Source organism: Passer domesticus, chromosome 32 (assembly GCF_036417665.1).
Source record: "Passer domesticus isolate bPasDom1 chromosome 32, bPasDom1.hap1, whole genome shotgun sequence".
Lineage (NCBI taxonomy): Eukaryota > Metazoa > Chordata > Aves > Passeriformes > Passeridae > Passer > Passer domesticus.
In genome coordinates this window covers 2,567,810-2,586,178 of record NC_087505.1, presented here as the reverse complement: position 1 = coordinate 2,586,178, position 18,369 = coordinate 2,567,810, and the positions used below count along the sequence as shown (strand labels likewise).

At 65.9% G+C, this 18,369-nt stretch overlaps 2 protein-coding genes across 2 annotated transcripts; one reads left to right on the top strand and one right to left on the bottom strand.

Annotated features, from left to right (window-relative positions):
• The first annotated feature begins 124 nt into the window (after positions 1–124).
• MUC1 (mucin 1, cell surface associated) lies at positions 125–7,132 on the top strand. Its single transcript, XM_064401565.1, has 7 exons — positions 125–2,600; positions 3,297–3,895; positions 4,309–4,382; positions 4,485–4,627; positions 4,861–4,979; positions 5,061–5,207; positions 6,349–7,132. The coding sequence occupies exons 1-7, from the start codon at positions 2,558–2,560 to the stop codon at positions 6,421–6,423; spliced, it is 1,200 nt and encodes a 399-aa protein (XP_064257635.1). The 5' UTR covers positions 125–2,557; the 3' UTR covers positions 6,424–7,132.
• Positions 7,133–8,798: 1,666 nt separating this feature from the next.
• TRIM46 (tripartite motif containing 46) lies at positions 8,799–18,244 on the bottom strand. Its single transcript, XM_064401601.1, has 10 exons — positions 18,086–18,244; positions 15,874–16,129; positions 14,608–14,951; positions 13,992–14,135; positions 13,775–13,870; positions 13,398–13,651; positions 13,184–13,305; positions 10,798–11,097; positions 10,076–10,373; positions 8,799–9,989 (listed from the first exon to the last, which is right to left on the bottom strand). Exons 1-10 carry the CDS (start codon positions 18,146–18,148, stop codon positions 9,614–9,616), a joined length of 2,253 nt encoding a protein of 750 aa, XP_064257671.1. The 5' UTR covers positions 18,149–18,244; the 3' UTR covers positions 8,799–9,613.
• Positions 18,245–18,369: the final 125 nt, after the last annotated feature.

The following is an 18,369-nucleotide window of genomic DNA, read 5'->3' as shown; positions in this document are numbered from 1 at the left end:
CAGGCACCGGTCGCCACGGCGACGGCTGTCCCGGCAACGCGGCGGAATGTGCTCCCACCCCCCCCATCCCGCCCGCCCCGGAGCGCGCGGCCCCGGCACCGGCCCGGCCCCCCCGCCCCGCGGCGGCGGCGGCGACAATGGGCGCGGCGGCACCGGGCCCCTCTTAAAAGGGCAACGCGGGGTTGCCCTCCGGTGTTGGGACCGGGGCCGGGGCCCGTGCCTCTCTGGGCAGCTGGCTCCCCCCGGGAGTACCGGGACAGGTGAAATCACCGCTGGCCACTGAGCGCCTCCTTCCGCGCCCCCGAGCTGCGAGGGGCGACCGCGGTTCCCGTTCCTGTTCCGGTCCTTCTGCTCCCGGTCCGGTACCCTTCCCGGTTCCATTCCTGCTCCGCTCCTGCTCTGTCTCCTGCTCCCTCGCTCGCTCCCGTTTCGCCCCAGTGTCGGTCTCACTCCGCTCTGCATTGCTGCGGTCCACTCCCGGTGCCGCTCCCGGTCTGTTCCCAGCAGCGGTCCCGGTTCTCGCTCCAGTCCCTGTCCCTGTCCCTGTCTCTCTCCCGGTCTCACCCCAGTAGAGGTCCCCTTCCCCCTCCCGGTCCCGGTTCTGGTCCCGGTGCCGGTGCGCGGCGGGAGCGTCGTGCGGGGCTGCGCCCGCCAGGGAGCGCCGCAGCTCCGGGGCCACCGCCCGAGCCGGGCACGGGGAGAGCCGGGACCACCGGGCACGGACAGGGCGGACACAGGGGATCCACCGGGCACGGACAGGGCGGACACAGGGCATCCACTGGGTATGGACAGGGCGGACACAGGGGATCCGCCGGGCATGGAAAGGGTGGGCAGAGGGGATCAACTGGGCATGGACAGGGTGGGCACAGGGGGATACACCGGGCACGGACAGGGGGGACATAGGGGATCCACCGGGCAAGGGCAGGGTGGGCACAGTGGATCCACCAGGCACGGACAAGGCGGACACAGGGGATCTACCGGGTATGGGCAGGGTGGGCAGAGGGGATACACCAGACACAGACAGGGTGAGCACAGAGGATCCACAGGACATGGACAGGCTGGGCACATGGTACCCACTGGTCATGGACAGGGTGGGCACAGGGAATCCACTGGGCATGGACAGGGTGGGCACACTGACCCACTGGGCATGGACAGGGTGGGCACATGGCCCCTGCTCCCAGGACTGGTGGGTGAGAGCAGTTGCTGGGACCCTCCTGCCCCTGAGCCCCCCACACAGCGTGTCCTCTGTGGGTGTCTGCAGGAGGAAAACAGCCGCCCTCACTTTGGGGGGAAGGGGAGGCTCTGGAAAGCCCCCAGAGCTGAGTGGGGAGGGGGATTAGGGCTGGAGCAGAGGGCAGCAGGGGCAGCATCACTGCACGGGGAGAGCCATTCTCATGGTGAGGCCTTTTGGGAAGGAAATGTTTGCCCAGAGGTGCTGCCTGCATCCTGCCTGCACGTGGCCTGGCTTGCCAAGGCTGTGGGCACTGTGGGGGGAGCAGAGTGCTGCAGGGTCCCACTGCACCTGCACTGCCACCCATCCCTCACCCTCAATCACTGCAGCACGGAGGGTTCCCCCTCTCTGCTCCCCTTCTCAGCACCACCTCACCTTTGGCGTGGCTGGGGTGGCACTTTGGCCAGGAGCCAAGTGTGGGCACCCCGACCACGACCTCCCCAGGAACTGGGACCCCCCCAGGAATCATCAGCCTCCTGAGAGCCTGGGGCTCTCCCAGGGATTTCTGCAGGGCAGGGGCCGAGTGGGACCACTCCCCAGTAGCTCTTGATGCCCATCGGTGCCAGGAGCACGTGTCACCTGCCCAGGCACAGGCGGTGCCCGTTACTCTGGGGTGGGGCACTGGCACCCAGCTCAGCACCTGGCATCACCCGTGTGCTGACTGGGGATGGGGCTTTGTGCCTGCTGGGGGGCCCTGGCACCTGGAGGGAGCTTACTGGGAGGTGCTGGGATGTGGTGGGGCCCTGCGCTGTAGCTGCGTAAGCATTTCGGGGGGGTCACCGGTGTTTATCTGAGCGCAGGGCGAGGCGATGACCAGCGCTAATGATTAACCCTGGGCTGAGCCAGAGGATGAGGCCCCCCCCGCACGAGGGGCTGGGGGGCTCCGTGTCCCCCCCGTGCCCCCCACCAGCTCCTGGCGCCCGTGGCTCAGCCCAGGGAGCCCGGCAGATGCTGCTGCTGCCTTCAGCCCAGGATGCCCGGCTGCTGTGCCATCCTGTGCCCACCCGAGGCTGGGTCCGCCCGTGGCACAGCGGTGCCAGCGGTGTCTCCCCGAGCCAGGGGAGTGCGAGAGACCCATCCTGGGGGGCTGATGCTGCGGGGACCCCGTGGGCACGGTGGCACCCCTGTGCCAAGCGGGGCAGAACGACCCCCCCTGCCCGGAGCCGGCGGCGGGGCGAGGCCTCCCCACCTGCCCCAGGTGCTCTATAAAGCTCAGGCCGCTGTCGAGCTGCCAGTTCCGGATCCCTGCACTGGTGTGCCACCAGCTAACGGGAGAGCAGCTGCTGCCGAGCCCCGAGAGGCGCCGGGACCCCCCGGACAAGCCCCATGGCGTTCCCTGCCTTTCTGCTGCTGCTGGTGCTGGGCACAGGTGAGGGGCTGGGCACAGGTGAGGGGCTGGGGGCGGGCAGGGGGAGCAGAACAGGATCCCTTTCAAAGCAAGGACCGGGGGATACTGGAGCCAGTGGCATCCTGGCAGCAGGGACATTGTCGCCGTTCTGGCTCCGGGTGCAGCTCCCCGGGGCTGGCTGTGCCTGGGAATTTCGGTGCCTGGGGGCTCGGCCTTGTCCGAAGGGCTCGGCCGAGGGCTGGGCTGTGCCGGGACCAGCCAGAGCAGGCTGTGCCCGGGGCTTGCGGGCTGGAATGCAGGTGTGTCCCGGTGAGCACCCCGACCCCGGGCTCTCCTCCAGTGCCGCCGGCTCCTGCAGCAGCCGCTGGGAACCTGCCCGGGAGCTGCCTGTGCTGGCCCCCAGCCAGGCCAGCAGGTCTGGAGGGCATGGGGGCACCCCAGCCTGGCACCCACAGCAAGGGGGGCTCTATTGGGTGGCCCCCAGCATGTCAGGAACACTGCAGGGACTGCAGGGCTGGGCACGGCGCAGGTGCCAGTGCCACCTGGACCCTCTGGTGCCACAAGTTCCCGATCGTGGGGTGTTGCTGAAGGTCTCCTGAGCCTCGTGGGCAACTTCTGGGGGTTGTGGCACTTCCCACAGTGTCCAGCTGATGAGCTGTTTCGGGTGAAACCTTCCCTGACTGTTCTGCAGCCACTCACTGCAGGGGTTTCCTCCAGGTACCCGTGCCATGACCACCGAGACAACCATGGAGATGGAAACCACCGAAACCACCACCGTGGAGATGACCACGGAGACCACCACCAGGTTGCCAAATATATTCCCCAAAAGCACACGGGCCAGCCGGCCCCAAACCTCTGTCTTCCCCTACGCCACCGCATTCCCTGGCACAAACACCACGAACTTCCAGTTTGGCAACCACTCCATGAGCAATGCCACATCCAATGGCACTGTGGTGCCTGTCCAGAGCAGCCCGGCCGTCCCCCATGCCAATGCCACCTCAAACAGCAGCGGCTGGGTCCCCCCCTTTGGCACCAACAGCAGCTCTGCCGCTCCCACCACCGTGCACGGCAGCGCCAAAGGCAACGGGAGCACCAGTGCTCAGGTCTTTCCCACCCAGATAACGTCTGAGGGCAGCACAGCTCCCAACCAGGGTGGCCCCAACCCCAGCAAAACCTCAGCCCAGCTGCCTGCTGCCGTCCAGCTGCTCGTCCGTGTCCCGCTGTCCTTCCGCATCATCAACAGGAGCTTCAACGAGAGCCTGCGTGACCCGGCATCGCCGGAGTACCGGAGCCTGAGCCGCACCGTGCTGACCATGGTGAGTGCCAGCCCCGCCAGCAGAGGCTCTGGGTGTGCTGGGGAGGAGCCCCCTCACCCTGAGACAGAGAGCTGTGCTGGGGAGGAGCCCCCTCACCTTGGGGCAGAGAGCTGTGCTGGGGAGGAGCCCCCTCACCCTGAGACAGAGAGCTGTGCTGGGGAGGAGCCCCCTCACCTTGGGGCAGAGAGCTGTGCTGGGGAGGAGCCCCCTCACCCTGAGACAGAGAGCTGTGCTGGGGAGGAGCCCCCTCACCTTGGGGCAGAGAGCTGTGCTGGGAAGGAGCCCCCTCAGCTTGGGGCTTTCCATGGCAGCACCTGGAGCATCCATTCTGTCACTTCTGCACGGAGACAGGAAAGGGGGGTGTCTGTCTGTGTCTGTGGGGAGGTGGCCGTGACCTCAGTGCTTCCTTCCAGTTCCAACACGTCTTTGGCTGCGCGGGCTGCATGGGCACGCAGACCTACACGGGGTGCAGCGAGCTGCAGTACAGGTGAGCAGCAGCAGCACCAGCAGGGCTGCTGTACTGCAGTGCATCCCCCTGGTTTGCAGCCTCTGGGGGGCAGGCTGGGTGCTGATGTCTCCTCCTGTGCAGCCCAGGCTCGGTGCAGGTCCAGTCCACCCTCGTGTTTGGGAATGGAAGCGATGCTGTCACTGCTGATGCTGCTGAGCAGCGCCTGAGGAAGAGCCTGGACAAGAACGGCTTCATCATGGGCCTGCAGCTGGACAGCATCCAGAGTGAGAGGCTGTGGAGGGAGGGGATGGGGCCTGGGGGGCTCCAGAAGCATTGCCCTGTCCTGGTTGAGGCAGGGGCTCTGCTTGGTGCTTGGTGGGCCTGGGGCTTGCAGAGGGTGGGACCAGTGCACATGCCCAGTGCCTGTGTCAGGCAGGGCTCAGACCCTGTCCCGGGGATGTCTCAGGGCTCTGTCCCTGTTCTGCCTGTGGTGCACACACAGCTCTGCTCCTTTCAGGCTCTGCAGCAGTGCTATCCCCAGCCCCAGCACCCATGATCCCGGACTGGGCCATCGCTCTCTTGGCGCTGGTCAGCATCCTGCTGCTGTTCACCATCTTCACCTGTCTCCTCCTGATGGTGAGGCCCCATCCCCACCCCAGCCCTGCTGCCTGATGCCCTGTCCCCGTCCCCAGGCTCTGACCCCTCTCTCTCCCCAAGTCCACCTGCACCTGCCGCCGGAAAAGCCGAGGCAAGCTGGACCTGCTGAGCCAGAAGGACTCCTACCACCCCATGGCTGAGTACCTGCAGTACCAGAGCCACGGGCGCTACGTGTCCCCCAACAGCAAACCCAACCCCTACAGCCAGGTGAGTGCCCCACCCCGGGGCACTCAGGAGGGCAGAGAGCAGCGGGGCATCCCTGGGGTGATGGGAGATGGCAGGGCAGGGAGATGGCAGGGAGATGGCAGGGCAGGGAGATGGCAGGGCGGGGAGATGGCAGGGAGATGGCAGGGCAGGGAGATGGCAGGGCAGGGAGATGGCAGGGCAGGGAGATGGCAGGGAGACGGCAGTGCGGGGAGATGGCAGGGCAGGGAGATGGCAGGGTGGGGAGATGGCAGGGCGGGGAGATGGCAGTGCAGGGAGATGGCAGGGCAGGGAGATGGCAGGGAGATGGCAGGGCAGGGAGATGGCAGTGCGGGGAGCTCGTCCAGCCTGGCCGGGCGGGGAGATGGCAGTGCGGGGAGATGGCAGTGCGGGGAGCTCGTCCAGCCTGGCCGGGAGCTGAGAGTGACATTCACGCCTGGCTGGAGCAGCGGCCGGCGCGGGCAGACCCGGCCCGGCTCCGGGGAGCTCCCCGCGACCTTGGGCAGCCTCTCCCCGTGCCCCGCCCCAGCGGGGGCTCGCTGCCTGCCCACCCTGCCCCTTCCCCTGCTCTGCTGTGTCCCAGCCGGTCTCCCGCAGGTCCCTCAGGTCTCCCGTGGGTGGGGAGCAGGTTTGAGGCACTGCAGAGCTGATGGGGGGCTGAGGAGGTGGTTCCCGCAGCCAGCATCCCTCCTCCAGCTCCCAGAGCGGAGCTGGAGCTGCTGCCGTGGCACCGGGAGCTGCCTGGAGGCGCAGCGGGCTCCCCGAGGCGATGCTGGGCAGGGGGGCCGCCCCGCACTCCCCCCACGCGGGGCTGCGGGCGGGGGCCGTGTCCAGCTGCTGCGGCTCCCTGCGAGCAGCTCACCCTGAGCAAACACCAGGGGCCTGGCTAAATATTTACCTTCGCACTCGCCAGGCCGGCTTATCGTGCGGGAACACGGCCGGCTCCTCCCGCGCACGGGGAGGGGGGCTCGGGGTGTCCCTGGGGGCCCGGGGTGCCCGCAGCGCCCACGGAAGGGGGGCAGAGCCCACCACGGTGGCACGATGCCATTTTTAGTTGAGTGGAGAGGGCGCAGCTCATCCTGCGCTGCTCCGGGGTGGGGGCTCAGCCCAGCCCTGACACCCCCTCGCTTTTCCTGCCCCGAAGGTGGCCGGCGGCAGCACCACGAGGTCCGGCACCTTCACCTACACCAACCCCGCCGCCGGCTCCGACAACCTGTGAGGGGCGCGCTGGGAAGGAGGGCAGCTGCCGAGGGGAGGGGGCTGCCGCAGCCCCCCGCCCCCGGGAGAGCAGCGCATCCCCCGGCGCTGCTCGGCCCCTCGGCGGGGGCAGCGGGAGCCGGGCGCTTCTGGAGCAGCCGGATTCGCGCAGGTGACAGAACGGGATGAGCGGGGACGGCGGCGGCGAGGGAGGGTCCCGCACGCCCCGCGGTCCCCGCACTCGCTTGGCTTTGCAACCCTGCTCCGTGCCGGGGGTGGAGGACGGGGGTCGTGCTCCCGCTGCGATTCCATGGCTCTTTTTGTGGTGTTGTTTTATATAAATATCTCTGTTTGCGGGGTGTTGGTGCCGGGCTTGGCTCGGCGGGGTGGCAGCTCCTCGGCCGGGCTGTATTTATCACAGATAAAATAAAAGGATGGGGGCAGCCGTGTGTCCCCAGGGCTGCGCCGTGGTGTGCCAGGGGGGCTTCTCTGGGACAGTGACCCTCCCTGACGTGGCTGTCACCCACCTCAGGGTGGCGGCTCTTGTTTCCCATTCCAGGCAATCCTGGGCTCGGTGCTGGGGGTGTCACCGTGTCCCTGGTCCCTGCACGCCTCTGGATGTGACATGTCCTGCTAGATACCGTCCCCCTCACCCCTCCTGCTCGGTTTCTGCCCGTGATTTAATGTGGTTGGTTTGCCATGCCCACTTTCCCCGTGGCTGCCCAGGCGGAATGTGCCAGGGCAGCTGCACGTGTGCCACTGGCTGCATGCAGCACATCCTGCTCCCCTCCCTTGCGGGCTCAGCCTCTTCCAAACACTCAGTGAGCCCCAAAAAGGCTCTGGGGGTGCTGGAAGGACAGGCTGTGTGGCAGCACCGGGGCACAGACCCTGGGAGCAGCCATCCCTGGAGCGCAGCACTGGCCCCCTGGCAGCCCCAGTTTGAGCCGGGCCTGTTCCTGGGCACTGGGAGTGTTTTGGCAACCTCTGAAAAGGCAGAAAAACAAGGAAACCAAGCCTTCCCCAAAGAAAGCCCATGTGGTCACAGGCACGGAGCCAGAGCTTGGCTGGGCACAGCCCCAGGAGCAGCCCAGCAGCGGGCAGCTGATGGAGCCCTCGGCCGCAGAATGTGCCTCTGGGTGGGGCCCGTGGCTGTGCCAGGTGCCCAGGAGCCCTGGCACGTGCTGGGAGCTATCAGAGCTGGGCTGGGGTGCAGGCAAGGGGCTGGGGCTCTCTGGAGAACAGGGGGGCTGGTGGGGTGCACTGGGGGGGGGTCTGGCACAGTGGAGCACCCCCCAGCCCCAGATCCTTTCTGCCAGCTGGGCACGGGGTCGTGTGCCTAGGACAGAGCCCCAAAGGGGATGGGGTGTGCCTGGCGCTGCTGCTTCCCTTCTCAGTGCCCCCAGCCCTGGGCAGGGCCCCAGGGATCAGAACAGGGGCCTGATTTGAAGGGCTGGGCCCTACAAAGCGTTGCCTGTTCACACAGGGCTCAGCCCTGCAGCCCCCTCCCCTTCCAGCTCAGGGACTGGGACCTCCAGGGACAGGCACCCACCCAGGAGGGCCCTGCCCTGCCATGCAGAGTACCCAGCTGGGGGTGTCCAGCCCCCATACCCACTCTGAGAAGGGATCTCGGCACCCAGCAGCTCCCCTGGCTGGACTGGCCGCCCATGGCACTCCCCAGCAGTGCTGAGGGAGTTTGTTCTGGCCCAGGGTGTCCCCTCCAGGAGCCCCGTGTGACGGAGTGGCAGTCACCATGTGGGCAGGCAGAGCACGGGTAGGACCTGACACGTCAGCACTGCCCGGGCTGGGCAGGGTTGGCACCTGCTGGCCACGGCCCAAAGGACAGCCCGGCCCCATGGCCCTGGTCCCCTGCACGCCTCTGGACACGTGCTCTGGACAGCCTGGGCTCACGGCCCCATGGCCAGCCCAGCACAACAGCCCTGCAGCCCCACAGCCCTGCTACCCCACATCCCTGGGACCCCATAGCCCTGTGAGCCCATAGCCCTGAAACCCCGTAGCCCTGAAACCTCACAGCCCCATGGCCCCACAGCCCTGAAACCCCATAGCCCTGTGACCCTACAACCCTGAAACCTCACAGCCCTGGGACCCCATAGCCCTGAAACCTCACAGCCCTGAAACCCCACAGCCCTGAAACCTCACAGCCCTGAGACCCCACAGGTCTGAAACCTCACAGCCCTGGGACCCCACAGCCCTGAGACCCCACAGCCCTGAAACCCCACAGCCCTGGAATCTCACAGCCCTGTGACCCCACAACCCCAAGGCCCCACAGCCCTGTGACCCCCCAGCCAACCCAGACCCAAGGCCCCTGGTCCCCTGGCACCCTGACCCCATGCACAGCTCAGTGCCACAGGCCCCCTGTGCCAGGGAGCTCTGGACGAGTCTGGCACTGCAGTTTATTGTAGGAAACCATGAAAATACAGCGTTTGTTGTAACAGAACCCAGGAGAAATGACAGCAGCTCGGACAGACCCCGGTGTGGGACTGCTGGCACAGCCCCCAGGGTGCTGGGGCTCCCTGGCGGGTCAGATCCAGACCCTGCAGGCCCAGCCCACCCCGGCCATGGGTTGGGCACTGAGCGGTGTAACAGGAGCCAAGCGTGGCCCTGAGGCCACGTGCAGGGCTGGCCAGGCACGTTGCTCCCCAAGGACAGGGCAGAGCAGGCAGCAAGCACTGAGGTGCCCAGGGGCCCACGGGAGGGACCCCACGCTGGCTGTGTGCAGGGGCTGTGCCTGGCTGCAGCCAGATGAGCCACGTTGAAAATGAGCCATTTTACAAAACACCTTCACACCTTGTTCCAGCCCAGCCTCCCCCCCCGCCCTCTCCCCCACCCCAGCTGCCTCCCCCACCCCAACCAGCACCCAGCCTCTCCCCTGCACTGTCACCCCACTGTCACCTTCCACCCCCCTCCCTGCGCAGCCCCGTCCCCCTCCCTGACCCATCTCCAGGGCTGACCCTCTGCCAGCCCTGCCCACAGCCCCAGCCTGGGGCCGAGCTGGAGCCAGGGGCAGGCAGACAGGGCGAGGAGGGGACGGCAAAGCTGTCCCCGTCCCCCCCATCCCACAAAACAAACACCTGGCCTGTCCCCAGTGGTGGCAGGGCCGGGGCCACCCCTGCTCTGCTCTGCTCCCTGGCCACTTGTGTCCCCCTGGCGCTTTGCAGGGTGCCCGGGGGGCACGTGGGGAGCGCGGGCGTGGCTCAGTCCAGCTTGGCGAAGTTCCCGATGGTCACTTTCCTCTCCTGCTTGTTGGCCACCAGCTCCTGGAGGTGCAGGGCCCCCCCTCCGATGAAGCAGAAGGCGGGGCAGACGGGCCCCGAGCAGTCCACGCCGCACTCCCAGAGCTCGCGGAAGGACACGGCGTCGTAGAAGCTCACCTTGCCCTGCTCGTAGTCCAGGCAGATGCCGATGCGCGGGGGCAGGGGCACGGTGCAGCCGTTGGGGTCGCGGGACGTGAGGGCCGAGCCGTGCGACAGCAGGATCTTGCCCATGCCGATGGTGAGGAAGGCGTAGGGAGGAGGTGCCTCCACCGTCGTGTCCTCTGCCCCGCTGTCGTGGCCACTGTCGGGGTCATACCTGTGGAGGCGGGACAGGGTGAGTCCACCCACAGCCCAGAGCCTGCCGGGGAGGTAGCAACAAACCCTGCACCCCCCCAAGCTCACCTGGGGCTCACCACGTCCTGCGGCACCTGGAACCACTCCTGCAGCTTGCTCTCCAGCCCCACGCCCACCTTGACCAGGTAGGAGCTGGGGTCCACGCAGCAGGCCCAGTAGCTCTTGCCCTGGGTGATGGCCACGTCGCCGATGACCAGGTCGATGGACAGGTGGCAGCTGGTCATCAGGCGCTCGGCGGCGAAGAGCATGGGGATGCCGGGCACGCTGCGCACCGCGCGCTGGTCCTTGCTGATGGCCAGCCGGTCCCGGTTGAAGCCCCAGCGGTTGTCCAGGAAGAAGTTGAGGACTGTGGGGAGCAAAGAGGAGAAAGGTGAGCAGCGCAGTGCAGCGGGGCGTCCCGCGTTGGTCCAAGCACCCATCTGTGGTGATCACACATCCTCTGAGCAGACAGAGATATAGTTCTCCCTGGGTTTTTCTGGGAAGCTGTGAGAAAACTCAGAGAAAGAATTAAAACAATTATTGTCTCAATCTCTGCACCTAGCAGGCAATCTCTGTTCGTCAAAGACATCTACAAGAAGGAGTTGTCCCTTCTTGACCAACAGGTGAGAGAAGATTCCTAAAGGCCAACCAGGTCTTAGGTCCATCGCTGTTTCTATAAGAACTGTAGATTTCTAGTAATAAAGTGCCTTTTTTCATGCCTTCTGGTGATGGAGTCTCTATATCACCTTTGGTGACAAGTGGTGACCCCGACGCGATCCCACCCCTCTCACCTGGGGCGGGCGGCGTGTGCAGGTAGATGTCCTCGCTGTAATCCCCGAAACCCGCCTTGTTGTAGCCCTTCACCCTGAGCACGTAGACGCTGTCGGTGTCCAGGTACTCAACGAGGGCGCAGGTGCCCCTCACCTCCTCCCGCCGCTGCCACAGCTTCAGCCCCTTGGCCTTGGCGTCGGTCTTGCGGAACTCCACGGTGTAGTGCCAGGCGGGCGGCGAGTGCTGCGGCAGCCGCCAGCACAGGAAGATCTGGTCGTAGGTGTAGGTGCGCTGCGTGTCGATGACGGGGGCCTCGGGCGCTGCGGGGAGAGGCGGCAGCGGCGCGTCAGGCAGCATCCCTCACCCCGAGGGCAGGGAGGCGGCCGGACGCAGGGAGGGGGCATTCCGGGATTCCGGACGGACGGACGGACGGACGCACAACCAGCGGAGTCTAGAGGGGTCTGACTGCGGAGGAGAGTGTGTCGGCACCGGAGGAGAGCGAGAGTCGGGGAGACAGAGGAGCTGCTGCTGTGGGGCTCCAGGGACCAGACAGGCCGAGTGCAAGTCAGGAGGGAGGAGAGAGAAAGAGAGAGAGAGAGAGAGAGTGGAGGCAGCAGGAGAGGAGGAGGAGATGGGGATGAAGGGTGGCAGAAGGTACTGGCAGGAACAGAGGAAGGGTGGGGAGGAGAGATGAAGGGTGGCAGGAGGAAGAGGGGTAAGGAAAGGATGGGAATGGGGCAAGGAAGAGAAAGGAAACAGGATGATGAGGGAGGTAGAAATGGGGCAAGGAGAGGGATGGAAATGGACAGGATGAGGACAGAAATGGGGTGAGAGTAGGATGGAAATACAGAGAGAAGGAGAACGGCAATGGGGCAAGGGCAAGGTGGGAATGGGACACCGAAAGGGAAAGAAATGGGGTGAGCAGAATGGAATTGGGGTGAGGAGGCAGATGGGAATGGGGCGAGGGGGGAAAGAAATGGGTGAGGAAATGGGTGGAAGTAGATTGAGGAAGAAGAGGGAAATGGGGTGAAAGTGGGAGAGAAATGGGGTGCAGACAAAAATATAAATGGGGCAGGAATGTGGATATAAATGGTGTGAAGAGGGGACAAATATGGAGCAAGAAAGGGAAAGGAAATGGGACAAGAGGGGGAAGAAAATGGAACGAGGAGAGGGGTGGAAATGGGGCAAGTAGAGAATAAAAATGGAGTGAGAAATGGGGTGAGACTGGGCTGGAAATGGGGTGAGACTGGGCTGGAAACGGGGTGGGATGGATGGAAACAGAAAGTGGGGGAATGGAAAGAGGATGAGAAGAAAGTGGAAACAGGGCAAGGATGGGGTTGAAATGGAGCAAGGGAGAGTGGAAACGGCATGAGGAGGGGGCAGAAAATTGGGTGATGAATGGGACAGAAGTGAGGTGAGGACGTGGACAGAAGCAGGGTGAGAGTTGAACAGAAATGGAGTGAAGAAGGGGATGGAAACAGGGCGAGAGGGGACAGAAATGGGGCAAGGAAGAAAATGGAAACAGGGCAAGAGGAGATGGAAATGGGGTGAGAGGGGACAGAAATGGGGTGAGAGGGGGTGGAAATGGGGCAAGGAAGGCGGAAATGGGGCAAAGAAGGGAGTGGAAATGGAGCAAGGAGTGGGACAGAAATGGGGCGAGAAGGGGATGGAAATGGGGTGAGAGGGGACAGAAATGGGGCAAGGAAGGGGATGGAAATGGAGCAAGGAGTGGGACAGAAATGGGGTGAGAGGGGGGTGGAAATGGGGGGAGGATGGGGATGGAAGTGTGGCGAGAGGGGGTGGGAGGGCAGGAGGAGTGGCAGATGGAGGAGGCAGAGCCACCGGCTGCCAGCGCCGGCGGGCAGAACGGGGATGGAGGATGGCGGCGGAGCGGGGCCAGGGGTGGGAGCAGGATGGAGGGATGGAGGGATGGAGGGATGGGAAGAGAGAGCGGGGCGGCTCTGGGGCAGGGGTGTGACTTGCCTCAGTTACTTCGGTGACGCCTCGGCAGCGGCCGCAGCCTATAAACAAAGAGAGGTAGAAGCAGGTCTGAAACGTGTCGCCAGCGGGTCTGGCAGGGCCACGCGGCTCCTGCCCGGCGGGAAGCGCCTGCCCGGCAGCGGGGCAGCTCCGTACTCACCCTGCGGCACTGCTGCTGCCCTCACCTGGCACCACGGCCCTGCCTGCCTGCCCCTGGCCTGGACGCCCTGGCTCAGGGCAGGGCAGGGGTATCTCTGGGGGCTGCTGGGGCGGGGGCTGTCCCTGACGGGGAGGGGGCACCGGCAGATCCGCGAGCAGCCCTGGGCACTGTGGCCGAGCTGCAGCTCCGAGGCGGGCAGGGCTCTGCCCGCAGGGGCTGTGCCTTGGCACGGGGCACAGCCGGTGCCCGGGTCCCGGTGCCTTTACCTCGGATGAAGGCCAGGTCAGTGAGCAGCTTCAGCTCCCTGCTGACATCCAGCTGGAAGTGGCTGAAGGAGGCGTTGGCTGCAGGACGGAAGCTCTGCAGCGAGTCGGTGGCCCTGAGGATCCTGCAGCACAGGGGAGCCGGGATGTCACGGTGCCACCTGGGGCACCAGAGGGTCACAACATCCCCTGGCAGCCCCGTGCCCGCAGCCCGTACCTGTTGTGCAGCTGCTTGGCAGCCTGGACAAAGCAGGGGTGGTCAGTCTCCTTCAGCACCTCCTGGGCATAGCCCACCATGCCCGAGTTCTCCAGCATGGCCTGGTGCTCCCGGATCTGGCCGTGCAGGCTGGCCAGCCGCTCCTGCTGGCACTCCTCGATGGCCTGCAGCAGCGTGGCCCGCTTCTCCTCCAGCATGGCACAGAGCCCCTGGATCAGCTGGGACACCTCCTCCTTGGCCTGTGAGCCGTTTACCTGCCGGGCACAGACACGGCAGGGTCAGCGTGTGGCACCTCCTGGGACTGGAGAGGACTGGGCTGGCTGTGTCACCCCTGCCTAGGGACAGCTCAGGGACAGATGGGGACACTCTGCCCTTACCTCTGTGTGCTTCACTGTCTCCTCCAGCTCAGCAATCTGGGTCTGCACCGTGTCCTGGCTGCTCAGGATGTAGGCGAGGCTCTTTGTCAGCTTCTCCTGCAGGAAGGTGTTGAGATGTGGCGCCAGCAGCTCCCACCCCACACCTCCCATCTGCACTGGGGCTCTGTGGTGCCCCCGATTCCCCACAGAGCCCCAGCCTGGCCCCAGGAGCCCTTACCCTGAGGGCCTGGTAGGCGCTGAGCACCGGGGTGATCTTGTGGCTGGTGTGGGTGCGGCGCACGCGGCAGAGCTGGCACACCAGCCGCTGGCAGGTCTTGCAGTAGTGAGTCACCTCCTCCTTGTGCTCCGGGCACATCAGCCCCTGCGGGCACAGTGGGGCTCAGCAGGGCTCTGCACACCCCCAGAGTCCCAGCCCTGCACCCCAGATCTCAGAGTCACAGAATGGTTGGGGTTGGAAGGGGACCTGGAAGATCATCTTGTTCTAACCTGCCTGACACGAGCAGGACATCCTCAACCAGACCCCATTGCTCAGAGCCCCACCTTGGCCTTGAACACTTCCAGGGCACCTTGTTCCAGGACCACACCACTCTCACTGCAAGAATTTTTTCCTAATATCTAACCTAAACTTACTCTCTTTCAATCTGAACCCACTGCCCTTTGTCCTGTCATTCCAGGCTCTTGTAAACAGTCTTCCCCCACCCTTTCAAAAGTTCCTTTCAGACACAAGGCCACAATTCGGCAACCCCAAAGCTTCTCCTCTCCAGGCTGAACAATCCAAACTCTCTCAGCCTCAATCAGGAGGATTAAGGTGGATAAGGATAAGGAGGACCCACCTTGGGGCGGAAGGTGAGGGTGGGCGGCGTGGGCTCATGCTGGGCTTTCTGCGTGCCCCAGGGGTGGTAGAGCTTGAAGCACTCGTTGCAGAAGCTGGACTTGCACTCCGTGCAGCCCTTGGTGGCCTCCAGCTGCGGGGGCTTGCAGAACTGGCACATGATGGCGGCGCTGATGTTGATGGTCTGCCGGTAGCGCTCCACCACGCGCTCCAGGGTCAGGTTGCGGAAGAGGCTGCCCAGGCCCCGCTCGCCCAGGTCCACGTCCCGCTGGCACGCGGGGCACGGGAAGCTGACGGTCTGGGGGTGCACGGCGCCCCGCTTGCGCCCCGGGTAGGTGCCGAAGCCTGTGGGAGGGAGGCAGGGATGGGGGTCAGCAGGGCGAAAAGCCCCATCCCCACCCCATTCCCCTCCTGTTGTCCCTGCTCCCAACCCTGCCAGCCATCCCTGTCCCCGTCCTCTCCAGCCATCCTCATCCCCCTCTGCTCTTATTCCCTCTGCCATCCCCTCCAGCCATTCACCTCCCCTCCATCCATCCCTGTCCCCTCGATCCATCCCTGTCCCCTCGATCCATCCCTGTCCCCTCCATCTCTCCCTGTTCCCTCCAGCCATCCCTGTCCTCATCCGCTCCAGCCACCCCTGTCCCCTCCAGCCATCCCCCTCTCCTGCAGCCATCTCTGTCCCCTCCAGCCATCCCTGTCCCCTCCAGCCATCCCTGTCCTCTCCATCCATCCCTGTCCCCTTCAGCCATCTCTGTTCTCATCCTCTCCAGCCATCCCTGTCCTCTCCAGCCATCCCTGTCCCCATCTCCTCCAACCATCCCTTCCCTCTCCTCTCCACTCACCCCTGTCCCCTCCAGCTGTCCCTATCCCCTCTGGCTTCCCAAACCCCTCCAGCCATCCCTGTCCCCATCCCCTCCAGTTGTCCCAAACCCCTCCAGCCACCCCTGTCCTTTCCAGCCATCTCTGTCCCCTCCAGCTGTTCCCATCCCCTCCAATTCTCCCAAACCCCTCCACCCACCCCTGTCCCCACCCCCTCTGGCTGTCCCAAACCCCTCCAGCCATCCCTGTCCCCATCCCCTCCAGTTGTCCCAAACCCCTCCAGCCATCCCTGTCCTTTCCAGCCATCTCTGTCCCCTCCAGCTGTTCCCATCCCCTCCAGTTGTCCCAAACCCCTCCAGCCACCCCTGTCCCCACCCCTCAGCCACCCCGCTGTCTCCAGCCATGGCTGTCCCCCTGCTGTCCCTCCTGGCAGCCCTTCCAGCCCCACCTGACTTGAGGAGGCGGTCCAGCCGGTCGGGTTTGGGGACAGCCCTGCGGCCCAGGCGGGGGCTGCGGGTGGAGGGGGTGGCCGCGGGCGAGGTGGGCTCGGAGGTGGGGTCGCAGTACAGGTGGCCGTGCTGCAGCAGCACCTCGCTGGCACACACGTGGCACACGTTGTGGGTACAGGGCAGCGCCAGCGGCTGCTTGTACATCTCCTTGCACACCGGGCACACCAGCTCCCGCTCCATGTTCTTCATGCTGGTCTGAGGAGAGAGCGGGAGCGTCACCCGCCGGGGACACAGCGGGGCCGGGACCGGATGGGAGCAGCACCGGGGCCAGCACCGGGGCCAGGATCAGGGCCAGGACCAGGGCCAGGACCAGGGCCAGGGCCAGCGCCAGGGCCAGGGCCAGGGCCAGGGCCAGGGCCAGGGCCAGGGCCAGGACCAGCACCAGCACCAGGGCCAGGGACAGGGCCAGGGACAGGATCAACATCAGGGACAGGATCAGCACCAGGACCAGGATCTGGGCCAGAACCAGCACCAGGACCAGCACCAGCACCAGGGCCAGGACCAGCACAAGGGACTGGGCCAGGGCCAGGACCAGAGCCAGGACCAGGGCCAGGATCTGGGCCAGGACCAGGGCCAGGATCAACATCAGGGCTGAAATGAGCACCAGGGCCAGCACCAGGGCCAGGATCAACATCAGGGACAGGATCAGCAACAGGACCAGGATCTGGGCCAGGACCAGCATCAGGGCCAGGACCAGCACGAACATCAGGGACAGGATCAACATCAGGGCCAGGATCTGGGCCAGGACCAGCACCAGGGCTGAGATCAGCACCAGGGCCAGGATCAACATCAGGGACAGGATCAACACCAGGGCTGAGATCAGGGCCAGGAGCAGCACCTGGGCCAGGACCAGCATCAGGGCTGGGATCAGCACCAGGATCACGGCTGGGATCAGCACCAGGGCCTGGAATCAACACCAGGGCCAGGATCAACATCAGAGCTGATATCAGCACCAGGGCCAGGACCAGCATCAGGGCTGGTATCAGCACCAGGACTAGGATCAGGACCAGTACTGGGACCTGGGATGGAGACAAGGACTGGCACATCATCAGGGCAATGACGGGGCCTGGCACCAGCACCAGGGACGGCATGTGGACAAACAGCAGGACCAGCAGCAGGATGAGGATCAGGGCTGCCACTGCGATGAGGAATGGAGCTGGGATCAGCAGCAGGGCCAGGATCAGGCCTGGGAGCAGTCAGGGCCAGCACCAGGATGAAGCCCAGGGCTGGACTGGGGATGGGGACTGGGGCCACAGCAGGACCAGGACTGGGGCCAGCACTGGCACCAGGACCAGCATCGTGGTCAGGATCAGGCCTGGGAGCAGCAGCAGGCTCAGAACCAGGATCAGCACTGGGATGGGGCTGGGGGCTGAGGCTGGGATCACTGCAGGGTCAGGATCAGGCCTGGGAGCAGCACCAGAGCCAGGACCAGCATCAGGAGCAGGGATGGGGGGATGATGAGGACAGGGACCAGCATCAGAGCCAGGACCAGGCCTGGCAGCAGCAGCATGGCAAGAATGAGGACCAGGACTGGGATCAGAACCTGGATGGGACCCAGGCCTGGTGTGGGGATGGGACTGGGGCTGGGCCCAGGATCAGCCCAGTATCAGGACTGGCAGGGATGGGGATGGGGCCACCACTGGGATCAGCACCAGGATGGGCCCAGGGGGATGGTGGCTGGGATGGGGATGAGGACCAGCACTGGGAATAGTGCCAGGATGGGCCCGGGGCTGGTATGGGGAGTGGGATGGGTGTGGGGCTGGAACTGGGATGGAGAGGGAGACGGGGGCCAGGATGGAGATGGGGGCCGGGATGGAGATGGGGGCCGGGATGGAGATGGGGGCAGGGACTGGGGCTGCACCCACAGCACAGCCCGGAGCGGCCCCGCGGCTGGGACCAGCGCCAGGACCGGGCCGGGATGGGGCCGCCCTCCCCGCACCCGGTGCCCCGGCTCGACCACGGCTCGGTGCGGGGGGGTCCCGACGACAGACAGCCCTCCCCGGGGGTCGCTGCGGTGAGCCGGGGTGCGGGTCCGCTGCCCGCCCACCCCTCAAGGGCATCACCCTCCCCCCCAGTCCCCGCCGCGTTGCCACGGCGACCCGGTCCCGGAGGACCCCCGCCCGCCCCGCCGCCGCCACCGCGGCCGCTCACGCTGATGCGGACGAGCGCGTCCATGATGGAGGTGAAGGTCTGCAGGTCCTCGCCCTCGGCCATGGCTCCGCTCCCCGCGCCCGTGCCTGCGGCGGCGGCAGCGGCGGCCGCGATCGCCCCGGTGTGTTGCAGGGAGCGGCGGAGCCGGGGGGAGCGCGGGGGGCGGCGGCGCGCATGCTCGGCGGCGCCCGCCCCGCCGGCACCGGAGGGCGCTGGAGGCACCGGAGGGGCGGCACCGGCGCGGGGGTGGCGGAGCGGGGATGCTCTCGCCGCACCACCGAGCA

Bases quoted from the DNA above. Each gene is read 5' to 3' on its own strand.
- TRIM46 (XM_064401601.1), bottom strand. From the start codon at position 18,148: ATGGCCGAGGGCGAGGACCTGCAGACCTTCACCTCCATCATGGACGCG. The intron at 14,952-15,873 runs GTGGGGCTGGAA...TCCCTCCCACAG, and splicing joins GGACCGCCTCCTCAAGTCAG to GCTTCGGCACCTACCCGGGG. The intron at 10,374-10,797 runs GTGAGAGGGGTG...TGCTCCCCACAG, and splicing joins GCACACGCCGCCCGCCCCAG to TCCTCAACTTCTTCCTGGAC.
- MUC1 (XM_064401565.1), top strand. From the start codon at position 2,558: ATGGCGTTCCCTGCCTTTCTGCTGCTGCTGGTGCTGGGCACAG. The intron at 2,601-3,296 runs GTGAGGGGCTGG...GGTTTCCTCCAG, and splicing joins GCTGCTGGTGCTGGGCACAG to GTACCCGTGCCATGACCACC. The intron at 3,896-4,308 runs GTGAGTGCCAGC...GCTTCCTTCCAG, and splicing joins GCCGCACCGTGCTGACCATG to TTCCAACACGTCTTTGGCTG.